The sequence below is a fragment of the Cygnus atratus genome, chromosome 1 (assembly GCF_013377495.2).
Source record: "Cygnus atratus isolate AKBS03 ecotype Queensland, Australia chromosome 1, CAtr_DNAZoo_HiC_assembly, whole genome shotgun sequence".
Lineage (NCBI taxonomy): Eukaryota > Metazoa > Chordata > Aves > Anseriformes > Anatidae > Cygnus > Cygnus atratus.
Window position 1 is genome coordinate 13,653,275 of NC_066362.1, and position 12,914 is coordinate 13,666,188.

General features: G+C 46.9%; 1 protein-coding gene across 1 annotated transcript in view; it reads right to left on the reverse strand.

Moving 5' to 3' along the window:
- Positions 1-9,621, reverse strand: part of RELN (reelin) — a 296,816-nt gene extending 287,195 nt beyond the window's left edge. Inside the window, exon 1 of the mRNA XM_035549571.1 lies at positions 9,387-9,621. Coding sequence (XP_035405464.1) covers positions 9,387-9,621 — 235 coding nt within the window. The remainder of the gene's footprint in view (positions 1-9,386) is intronic.
- Positions 9,622-12,914: the final 3,293 nt, after the last annotated feature.

A 12,914-nucleotide genomic window follows, 5' to 3' on the forward strand; every position in this document is an offset into this window, starting at 1 on the left:
AATGGGGACTTGGGGGGGAGTTGTACATTGGGTTTTATATAAAGACCCAAAAGAACAGTAACTAGTGTATACCACACCAGCACGTCTGCTCAAAGACAGTTTAGAGTTAAAAAAAAAAAAAAAAAAAAAAAAAGAAACTATTTGTACTAAGAAAACAGCCAGATGCCATAGCACTGGCTTTCTCTTAGTGATGAATGGTGTGAAAGCTCCCTAACATCTGCTACCACTTGATGAAACAAAACTTCCCTCTCTTTGAGTAGAAAGGTCCACAGAGGCTTACTGGAGTAATCTGGGCTGCCGGAGGCTGGGGAGGGACCTGGCCAAGCCCCCATGTTTTCATCTCCTCTGGCTGAGGGAAACTGCGCAACCATCACAGCTCCATTACAATTCTGTAATTTTCACTCCGTGTTGACAACATGCTGAAGGAAAATCACAGTGATGAAGAACATTGGGGATGATTTCCCTTAATGAGATAAACCTGCATCTCTCAATGCCAATTTCTATGTCTGCTCTGAACAGTTCGCTTCTATTTGAGGCGGGCAGCTCTGTAAATGTCATTCCTTGGGGGGAAAAATATATATATATAAATAAAAGAAGGATAATTTTAGAGAAATGAAGGCCTATTTATCTAGTTAAATAGATGTCAATTCTATAGACACACTATAACAGGTTTTCAAGTTTGGAAGCAGAAATATCCTCTAAATGTAGACATCCTGAAGAAGCAAAGTGATAGATCTCCTCTAAGGCTTTTTTACTGAAAGACTGGATTCGGGAAAAAATTTCTGCTGAGGAAAAAAACTGAACAATGACTGGATGTAAAGGAAAATGTGGTCAATGTATACATGAGAAGGCACATAGCAACCACAGGTATCATTATAGAAAACACGAGTTCGTTACCTTGGTAATGGCAGTATTCCTACCAGCTGCACTTCGGTGCCTTAAAGAGCAAATTATTATTCTGTAATTTATTTTGGGAACAAATGCAATGGGAGTTGTGAGGGTTACTTGTTTTAATCAGGTCTGTTCAGTGGCCGGAAATTAAATGGTCAAATTGTCAGAAGTAGAATTGTTCGATTTTTGGTTCAGTGATCAAAATGAAAAGAAAAAGAAAGAAAAAGAGATCAGCTTGGGTTAACATAAAAGGAGAAGTACTGAGGGGCTTAACACAAAAAAAATAAATTAAAATATCAGTTAGGTCAATATGAAAATCTTCAATGAACCCAAAAAAATGGGATAAAGAATTTTGTTCAAGCAGAAAAGTCTCATTTCATTTTCCGATTATGTGGTTAACCTTTTTTTTTTTTTCTTTTTCATAGTCAGTTTCACAATTAAGATACTTTTCCAAAACAGAATTCAAAAGTTTGTATTGAAAATGTCAACAAAGTATTTCAAATGCTTCACTTTCCCTCTGTTTTCCACTACAACATATACCAAATTCTACACTGTTACGTAATCAGTTTTCATCCTCATCAAAACGAAATTTTAAATGAATTTATTACTCATTACAAACACAGCAATTCTAGACGAACCAATTATATTATCCTGGGTCTCACACAAGAACACTATCAACTTGAAAACCCATCTGATGGGATATCAGTCATCAGCAAGTCAACTATAATAATTGGAAAGCATAAAAATATTTGCCAGAGGTTTTTGATCTTTGTACCATCCAGAATGATGTTAAGGCTACAGTCTTTTGGGGCCAGAGTCAGAGCAATTGGTCTACAAAAATGTTTATCTTCGGAGTTTAACCAGAAGTCCCTTCTTTCAAACATACTAGGAAGAGTTTTTTACAGCACTTGATAGCGGTGACTCTTTAATTTTAAGACCTGGCACCCCATAAACGAGTCTGCTTGCTGCAGTTCATGGCTGGGCAGCTCTTTGTTAGACTCAGATCTTTGTCTGGGTCAGTGGTGCTGTTTGGTTTCTTTCTGCAGTTCGTGGTATTGATAATTGTTTCACCCCATGTCCAGATGAATGTGTCTAATTCTGGAAGGAGGCTTGTTTCCTCTACCAACATATTTCCCCTGTGAGATAGGAACACTGGAAGGTTATTCTGGCCTGGAAACCACAGCTTTTTCTAGCCAGAAAGATAAATTTTATCTATATTTCTTGTTCTTTCCTATCTATTGTATTGTCCTGGAGAGCAGTGGGAAAAGTGGAACCAAGTGGCAGTGACCTCGCCAAGCCCGGTGACGTGATGAATGACTTCTCACATCCCAGGGCCTGACACAGGGAGAGGCCGCAGAGGGTTGTGCTGCTGTTTTCGGATGTTAAAAGGCTGATCACCTGCTCATTACTTGCATTTATCACGCAGAGAGAGCTCTCAGGGGCAGGACCCATACGGCAAACCCAGCACTGCCGTGGACTAGTCCTCTTCAAGAGCATGGTTGACATACACGGGAGAACTGGTTTTCAACCTGAACCAGCTAATCGTGTCCTTGCTAACTCACTTATAAATATTCTATCAGAAGTTTTTGAAACTTATAGTGCAGGGTAAAGCCTGCACCTGAAGAGAGATGGATTTGTTGCTTGCTGTCACGCCGGGCTCTCACAGACAACAAACATGGACTGGAAAGCTGCATTGATTTCACCCCCTGAGGAAACACTTGTGAAACTCTCACAACCAATATTAATATCAAAGTGCCTAGACAGAAGCTGGGAACAGCCTGCTTTGTTCCCAGGTCCCCACCAGGATGAAGAAGATGGCAATTGGGACTTTACAAAGACCTCAGGAAAACAGCCTCTGCTTTGCAATAAAAGCCACTGGAAGCAAATGAGTTCCTCACCTGCTCCCCTGCAACTTCTGCAGACCCCTCACATCCAGCTCTTCCAGACACCTCCTGCTTTCCAGGCTCCAATGTTAGTGCAGAGAGCATTGCCTACAGCATCTGGTGGAGGAACACTACCAGGCAAGTCACGGACATCTTGATTCCCTAGGAAGATGGAGGGTCCCAAAGGGGAGGAGGGAGAGGAGCCGAGGGTCCCAGTGTCTCCATGGAGGTTACTACCTGCACATAAATCCCACATACATCAACCAGGCTCCCAAAACAGAATGTCCCCTGTGGATGGCATCTGAGCATGGTGGGGGGAGACCTGGGAGAAGGTCCCTTGGGTGTGACTCAGAGGAATTTCTACCTCTGTAATGCCATTACCTCGACACAGCCCACACCATGCTGACCTCGTGGTGCACCCTAGGGATATAATTTTCCAGGTCTGACCCCAGGGAAGGGTGAACAGAAAAGGCAGCAGGCTTTGCAAGAAGGAATCACCTAAGAACTTGGGAAGGTCTTTTCCACAAACAATCTATTCTTGGACCTTGGTCAACGGTAAAAGTTGCATTGTAAGAGCGTGCACTATGTTTATACCAATGGCCAGTCACAACTGGGGAAAAAAAAAAGTGGGAATGACACAAATATTCCAGACACACATTTGCACTCTATGCACCTTTTATGCCGGATGAAAAGGCAGGAAATGTTAACACAAAGAAAGGAAACATGTTAAAAAGACTGAAATTTTCATCAGAAACTATTGAAATTCTCACACCAAGGACTGGTCGGAAAGGTTCCTTGTTCTCAGAAGTAAGACAGTGCCACTTCCTTCCCTCTTCACGCAGCAAACACTCATGGCAAATCTAAACCACAGCTGTAGGGCATGAGACACACACAGCTAATAGAGCTCACATCTGAATACATCTCAGTCGTATCATCAGGTCTATCATCAGGTGGAAAATCACACCTTGATCACTCAATGTGCAAATACTGCAATATTGCACTTATTAAAGGGCAAGAGTATTTCAAAAGCAATGGTCTTTAAAAACCCAGATCAACAGAATAATGAGGAAAATTAGAAGTGTTGTCAGCCTACAGTCTCACCTGTGTTCTGACTGACGAACCAACGCAGTTTTGGTGGAATAGTCAATGCAAAAACATTAGAGAGATGCACAACATGCCACCGTGACACAGCAGCCTACTTACAAATTGTTTACTGGTCAACCTAGGTCTGAAGTAGAAGGCGTATATCTTTATATATATATGTATATATATATATATACACACACATAACATCTAGACATATATCTAGATATTTACACATAATATAAATGTATAATGCATATATATGTACATAAATAAAATTACAACTCTTAGCTATTTATAAGAAAAGTAACTTTAAAAAAAAAATCTACCTAAAAGCTGTTACCGCGGACAGGTTTCAACAATTCCATTGATACATGTTCAAAAATATGTCCTTTAAACTCAAAAAGAAGAAAGCACATGCAATACCCTCACTGAGGGAGCACTTTTGCATCCTTTCACCACTGTGGGAGTCCTTTCATCCTGGGGGATGTGCTGTGGGGACAGCCCAGGCAGTGAGGAAGAGCAATTTCTAACGCACGCAGACGTGCCGAGCACACCTGGCCCCATGCAGACCAGTAACAACAACCATGTCGTTTCTGTCCTACAGTCAGATGTCACCTGCCAAATGTGGGTCAGCCCGGCAAGCTGTGCTGACCGTGATTTCTGTTATTTGGGGCAATCAACGCTCCTTTGCAGGGGGGAGCAACCCCCTGATGGGGGAGAAAGGATTTAAGCAGAGATTACATCTCTCTTGCAAATTTGCAAGAAAGGGCTCATGGAAGCCTTTGTGGACTTTCTACCTCCTTTTATAAATCCCATGTTTGACCATATCTATGGCTGAGCCATCTGCTGTCTGCTTATTTGGCCCAGGAATGAGAACGATGACAGCTGAACTCATTACAGTTTAACTTCTTCCCTAGCAAAACACCATGACCTTTTCTATCTTTTTCTTTCAAAGTTCTGGTCAAGAGATCTTCAAAGCAGAACTTTTTAAAATTTGCAAACATACATCGCACGAACTCTGAGACCAAAAAAGAGCTTCAGAAGTAGAGATAATCTGTTAGCTGAGGTAAAGATATAAGAAAATTCACTCAAAACCACATTAAGTAAGGCTCAGATACGATATACTCAAACTACAGACCATGTAAAGAACAAACCAAAATACTCAGAAATCAGTTGTGCTTTTGTGAACTTTGGTTTGTGCAAGAAAATCCCAACCACAACGGAGCATAGCCAGGACGAGCTCTGCGAGCACTGGTGGATGAGGACTTTGTGTAAATGCTGTCCCCTGAAGAAAATGTCAATGTGATATGAAACGTTTATGTAGCTGCAGGATGCTGCTAAAGACCTGACAGGAAAGAAGAGTCTTGAAGATCAAGGGTCTCCCCCACTCTTAATAAATCCCTTGCCGTTGCTACTTATTGCCAGCCTTATGTTTTTAATTTAAATGTCCTTTAAGAGTTACAGAATAAATCCCAGGAGCTAACTGGACTCCCATGAGCAAAACTTTCTACATGTTCCTGCAATTTAAAACAAAAAAAATGATGCTTGTCTCCATTCTTCCAAATATCTGAGCAGGGTATAAGTAGATGAGAAAAATGCTTTTGAGAGAATATCCTGCAAAAGATTCAAAAAGCTGACATAGTTCTCAGAATGAGGCTGGAAAACATGGATAAAAGTCTGGTCTTCTCCTACCCATGCACCATCATTAACATCACATTCTCTGCACTTTTTACTTCTGCTCTCTCACAAAAACCTCTCAACACTTTGGCATAACTGATAGAGAAGATGCCATCACCAAGTCTCTGCAACTCTCTTATAACCCTGTTTCTCCACACCTCAAGCAGTATCACTTCTTACTCCCCAGTTATTTTTTCTCTTACCCCCTCCTTCATCTCAGATTCCAACACATGCTTTTTATTTTTATTACTCTGAACAATCGGAATCGACAATAAAAATATCCACCAGATCAGCCTGGTACCAAAAATGTAAGTAATCCTAACGAAAACAGGTACTAAGTCACAATCTCTATTTAAATACAGTGGCTAAGTAACAAAGGTGGACTTCGCCAGACTTTGAACAACTTTTTTATCAGTGCTGAAAGAGTGCATAACTACCACTTAAAATAGTTGAAAACATTTTTTTTACAACCTATCAAAGCAATGGTTCCAGACAATATACAGTATATCTAAGAATAGTAACAGTCATTGATGGAAACTGATAACATTTGGGGACTGAAGGTTAATCAGTTCTGGGAAAAAAAAAAAAAAAAAGGAACAATGGAGAGTGAAATAGAAACTCAAGTCTCATTAAAGGAAACTATTTTAAGGATAGAATTATGAGTTTGAACAGCAATCATGGGAAACCAGTTCAAAGTTGTTCCTAAAAGATCTAAATATGAAACCTTGGGAAAAGGGCACTGTTTGCAGTGACAGCAAAACAATTTTTTTTGAGGGATAAGAAAAAATATTGTGTAAAGGATCCCTTTTTATTTTTTTTTTAATACTACAAATCTGAGCATTTATTTTTTAAGTTTCTGGGATTAAGGGCAGTCAAGATTCAATGTTCAGTCAGGCTGTATTTTTTTTATGCATTTCCAATGTGCTTATCTGCCTGCAAATCATAGGACACGCTCCCAGCACTGAAGGCAAATTGACATGAATTATCAAAATTGACCACAGATTGGAAATAAACCCAAAAGTACTTGCTTTAAAATTTCAATTTTTTTTTTAATTTTTTTTACCTTGAAGAATTTGTATTTTGATCTGTAGATTACTGTGGAAAGCCCAGGAGAGAAAGAAAATAGGAGCACTGATATTTAACAGCAAATCTCTGAGCAAGCCTCAATGCAGCCCAGCTCTTAAGCACACTTGGCTTGAAGGAAGCTGAGCAGGTGCCTATGTTAAACAAGTGCACACTTTGTCAGTTTGGATTTGAGCAAGTGCATAAGTGCTCTGCCAGCTCAAGGACTTAATTAAATTTAATGTAAGCTAATTCAAGGAATAAAAGTCTGCCAAAGGTAATAAAACTGTTTACCAATTTATCAAATCAACCCTGTATATAAAAGAGCATATTTATGTGCGGTGTAGTTCTGCTCCTATTCAATCAGTCAATGCATTTTTAAATATTTACTGATTGCAGGAATAGGGCCAAATTGGGAGCATTTTTAAGGGCTAGGGATGAAGCACTAAACCCCAAAGTATCCAATTTACCTATGCAAAGTAGGAAATATCATTGCCTTAATTTTAATTATGAAGTTCAGAGGCACAGGAAAATAAAATGCTGGATCCAGCGTGTAGGAGAAGCCCCTTGCAGAAGCCCTGGTGCTTGCCTGATGCCCAGTCTTCCCCAGCAGAGCCCTTTCCTCTCCCAGGGTGCTGGCAACACAAGGGACACTTGGGCAGATGGATGTGAGCCAGCATCACAGCTCTGCTGGCTGCACGGTGGCTTCGCTCCCACCCTGAGGACCCAAAGGAGCTTGTAAACAAATTAGCAGAAAGTTGTTAGCTGCTTTTTTTTCAGTTGGTTGGGTGGGTGGGTGGTTTTTTGGTTTGTTTGTTTTTCAGTATTTCTTCTCTTCCAGCCCTTGACATATGGCTTCACCTGATTCACTCATCTTTGAATTTGATGCTCATGGGTGCTGCTGTCACCTGCCACTGGGACTGTGGAACAGAGGCAGCGAGTAAACCAGAGACTCCCCGGACCTTGCAAAGAGTCAGAGCACTGTGTTTCAATGCCCCCTCTGCACAGGTGAATTTGTATTGCATATTTACAAATCCGCCTTTGCCCTATGCTTCTGTACTGCATTCAAAACCACCTCTGTGTTTGCACAAGACTGCCTTTAAAGTTTGATTTTTAAATGATAAATGCTGCCATGCGGACTGGCACTTGCCACTATCATTAAACTGCACTACATAAAAGCCCAGATTGCTTCAAATTATTTCTTCAGGTCGTAAACTTCTTTTCCTCGTGCTGTATTTAACACTGAGAATTTTTTGATTTTGAAATATTCAAACGAGATGTTTCAAAATATCTAACTAAGTGCGCTTGGCTGAAGGGTATGCTTACTGCGCCGTGCACAGCAAGCAAGGGCTGCTTCTTGCCTTGCTTTGGCACACCTAAGTGTTTAATTGATGCGCAGAATTGGGAAAAAAAATAAATAGCGTTTCAAGCTATGAGCAGGGAGTGAGGCTGGCTCACGTCGGGGCATAGCTGCAACTTGTAGGCGCAAGTTCAGCCCCTGCACTTTCTTTTGGGCGCGCACGACCCGGCATCATCACCATCACCATCACCATCACCATCCTCATCACCAGCAGCAGCAGCAGCAGCAGCTCCCGCACAGCTCGGGACACCCCGTGACAGCCGGGAGCGGCTGAAAAAGGAGCCGTGGAGGTGGCTCCGATGCAAACCAGCGGTGGGAAACCCTCCCTCGCCTACCTGCGGGAGCCGGCGCTCCTCGGGGACATTTCGCCACCAAACCCCGCTCCCCGCCACCACCGCCCGCAATCCCAGCGGGAGCCTCCCCGCAGCGGCACCGCGCCCCCCCGGACCCCCAGGGGGCTCCTCGCTTGCAAACCGCTGCAAAAACCGTTATTCAGGTGCCTGAGCCGCGCTGCAAAACCTCCAGAGTTCGGCATTGTCAAGAGGGAAATTCTAGCCCTTTTTTTTCAGTCCCCAACCCCCCCGGTAGAAGTAAGGCTCAGCAGGTTGAATGCAATTGAAGTGGTCCGAGGGCGTGTTACAGGCTGGAAGATGCGGGGCTCCAAAGAAAAAAACGAGCATGATGTAACTGATGTATGCGGAGAGTTAAAAAGGGCACCAGTACTTCAAAAGCCAAAGTTTCGCATGGATTTAGGAAGAACTGCGTTGTTAAAGGCTATTCAGAGGGAAAAACTTCAGGTCTTGTGCAAATGAATGTTTGGTGTTGGTGCTCTGTGCACAACAAAAAGGAACCCGTCGGAGCGGCCACGTAACTGAGGTCCTGCGATTTACTTAGGACTTCAGTTCTGGGCTGGAATATGTCAAAGTCGGAAGCTTAACTCCAGCCTTAACCAGGGGCCAGCACACGGCATCTTTTTCCTGAGCGAGCCGTCTTAAATACAGATAGATTTTTTTTTTTTGACTTTTTAATGCTCACCGCAAGTTAGCGCTCATTGTGCAGCGCCGCAAACCCTCAAGCAGGCGCAGGGGGGGAAGAAGAGGCACCTCGAAGAGGCACCTCGAAGCACTCTCCCCTGAACCATACCCCTTTGCCACAAAGTTTGCCGTACGGAGAGGGGGCGAGAAAGCTGCGAGCGGCGCAGCCCCCTGCTCGCCCACCCGGGGCTGCCCGGGGGGAGCATCCTTGCTCCTTGCGCTTCCAGCCCCGCACACCCCACGGACCCTCCTCTCCCACTCCAGGCTGCTTGCAAAAAGACAGCTGGCTTTTTTTGTTTGTTTGTTTTTGTTATCCTACCCCCAAACTCGCGTCCGCAGCCGGGACGCCGCACCCCCCCCCCCCCCCCGGGGGGGTGCTTCCCCACCACCTACCGTGGTACTCGTGGCCGGGCACGTAGGCGGCGGGGTTGCCGGCGATGTGGAGGGCGATGAGCACCTCGCCCTGCTCGCCGTCCCCCTCCAGCTCGCCGTGGTGGGTGCAGAGGAAGAAGAAGGGCGAGAAGCGGGCCCGGGGGGGGGCGGCAGCCCGGCCGGCCGCCAGCAGGGTGCCCAGGGCGGCCAGCAGCAGGCAGGGCCAGCCCCCGGGGACCCCCCGCCGCCGCTCCATGCTGCTGCCGCCGGCGCCGCTCGGGCATCCAGGGCGCGGCGGGGCCACCGCGCTGCTCCGCGCCGCTCCGCGGGGACGGCACGGGACGGACGGCACGGGACGGCACGGGATAAGATGGGACGGGACGGGGTGGGATGGACGGGGTGGCCCCGCGGCTGTCCGCGGCCAGGGGCGGCCCCTCCGCGCCCGCCGAAGGCTGCGCTGGCCCCGCCGTCCCCGCCTGCCGCTGCCGGGGTGCGGGGCACGGAGCTGGGAGCGAGAGGGCTGGGAATAATTTATTTCCCCCGGTGGCGGGGTGGGAGGGAGGGGAAGGTCCCTCCTCCTCTACCACCTCCTCCTTCTCCTCCTCCTCCTCTTTTTTTTTTTTTTTTCCTCCTCCTCCGCCTCCCGCTCCCCGCTCGGGTGCGGGGCTGCGGGATGCGAGCAGAGCTCTGCCGCCCGCCCTTTGTCTGCTCCAGGTCCCTGCCCCTGGGTCTCGGCCCCGGTCCCTGCCCCCGCTCCCCGCCCCAGCACCTGAGTCCCTGCCCCTGCTCCCGTGTCCCTGTCCCGCTGCCCCAACCCTTGTGTCTCTGCCTCCAGCGCTGTCCCTCAGCCCCGCTCCCTGTCCCTCTGCTCCAGCCCCTGTCCTCTCGCCCCATCCCTCTGTCCCTGTCCCAGTCCCTGTGTGCTCATCCCAGCTCTTCTCCTTTTGCCCCTACCCCTCTTCCCCAGCCCCTGCCCCTCTGCCCCTGCCCCAGCCCTGCCCCTCATGGACGTGCACCCACTGCTGAGGAAAATAATTAAACCTTAAACCTTCTCCCCCATCTCCAAAATCACACACACACACACACTGGTGTCAGCCCCCCAGGAGTGTGTGCCCAGGAAGAGAAGCAAACCCAGCGGGGACCACACAGGGAAAGAGCAGCTGAATACGAAACACTGGCAAGAATAATTCATAAAAGCATACATTTTTAACAGAGCGGGGCTGGCAGAGGGACCGCAGCATCAGGAGACGGGAGCAAACCTCCCAGCGTATAAAGCATCCACCACACTGCTGCTGGATCCCCACCAGTGCCCAGAGACAGTGTGGGTGAGCGTTGGTGACATGATATAACCAGAAAGGAGAGCGTACCTGCCAGCATTTTTTGAAGTGCAAAACTGGCACGGGCTAGGGGCTCCCTCCTGGATTCGTTTCGGTGCCAGAGGGAAAGGCTCCCTCCACGGAAGCGCGAGCCACATGGCAGCCGCCCTACGCCCATGCAGGCTGCTGGGCTGGCCCACCTCCCACGCAGCTGATGGAGAGCCCGCGCGGTGGCCCTGGGGACCTCCTCGCCATCTGCCGGACCTGCCTCTACCGCTGGCTCCTCACCGAGCCCGAGTTCACCGCCACCGGCAAAAACTTTGCTGCAGTTTTCCCGTCTCATCTCACGTCGTGGATGGAGCCAGGCCATGTCCCTCGTTGGCGTGGATGGGGAGAGGCACAGTGACACACTCCTCCATGAAGGCACCAGAAGAGGCACCAGGGGTGCATCCAGCTCTCCCCGCCGCTCCAGCTGGCGGCCATCCCGGGCCACTGCCTTGGAAACTGAGCTCCTCGTCACTCTGGCTCCCAGTCTTCCTTTTTAGCTGGCTTATTTATTTTTCAGCTTTGGGTATTTGTTTGTTTTGGATTTTTTTTTTTTTTTTAACATCTGTGCCTCCTCCATAGATTTCAGTGCTTGTAAAAGTGATGGGCTCGCATAATTTGCTCGTGCCAAAGTCTCATCCTAGCATAGGCTGTGCAGGCTCATTCCAAAACTTCTGCCCATGGGATGCGTTGGCCCCAGCATGCTCCTGCTTCCTTCTACCCGGTGCTCACCATCAAGGCCAAGCTGTGCCAGGAGCCGCCTGGAGTAGCCAGCAGTTATTCCCTAAAGAAGAAAGTGTCAGGGGAAGGGGGCAATTTCACCCACCACTGCAGGAGTGGTCCCCAGCTGCACATGAGCTGCCAGCAATGCCTTTATTTATTTTTCCACCAAGAGATAATTCTCTAAATAAGCTTGGGAGCATGGGAGTATCTAATCTGCCAGGGGATTTTGGGGCTCAGTCTCATTCTCACTGAAGTCATTGGGATTTGGATAGGCCGAGTGCTGACGAATTTTAGGCAATTTTCTTTGTTTCCAATTGTTTAGGACGCAGAGTAGCCAGGACTGTCAGTGCAGCCAGTGCATCCCTCTCCTCTAAGAACCGCTTGTGTCACTTAGCAGCAAGGGGAAATCCAGCAAAGGAGCGTGGAAAGGGCAACGTCTCCACTTGGAAGCCCTGTGCCTCGCCCTAACCACCTCCTTCCTCTGTTTCTGTATTTTTTGCCTCTCTCTCTCCTTTCTCCTTTGTTTTTACTGTTTCACAGCATCTCTCACCTCTTCCTTGAAGCGAAGGGAAGCCGCGGCTCACAGCCTGCATCTCGTCCGTGCCTGGGGCTGACTCTGCTCTGTTGTTGGAGGAATCCACAGAGGCTCTGGGCCACTAATCTCAAGGGACACAGGACACAAGGGGACTGTTTGGGTCCTTCAACAACCAGCAGCACTGTAACAGATCTTTACACCAGAGAAGATACCTGCCTTCCTGGCCCCTCATCACCCAGGTCAAAAAGTGCTTCCCAAAACCATACTGCAGATTTCAGGCTCATCTTTGCATAGAAGAGCAATGCCAATGGTGCCCATCAGCAAAAGAGAGGGACACGGGGTATTGCAAAAACCACAAAGCCACGGTTATGTGTGTTCCTACAATAGTAGGAACTGTCTGATGAAGGTGAGGCATTGATGCAATGTCATAGGCCATAATTTCCCATTCATCCTTCTCCTATTGACAGCAAGACTAATATATTATTAATAATAACAATAGTACAGTTTATTTAAGAAAAACAACTAGGACCAACCTGCCCGTAACAAAACAAAAGCTTGTAAAACCATAATAATCTCTATTTTCACGTGTCTCTGATCCAAGATTCTTGTGTGAGTTATGACTATTCACTGTTAAAAGCAGAAAGCACCTACTGCTGCAGGACAGGGGTTGCCATGGGCTTTCACCCATCATGTAGTATTTTTTTAGCACAGGAAACAGCAGGGAGTAAATCGAGTTGAGAAATGAGTAAAGACGGTTTTCTGCAATGGAGAATGCAATAGGTGGAATGTAAATAATCACTTGGGAGGTACAGGGCCCTTCCAGGCATGTGCGGAGGGGGGAAATCACAGCACAGATGGACGTGGCTGTGGTCCATATTAATTTATGAAAGTGATTTTTCAGGCACTGGAGCTGCTCACTTCATTCAGGGA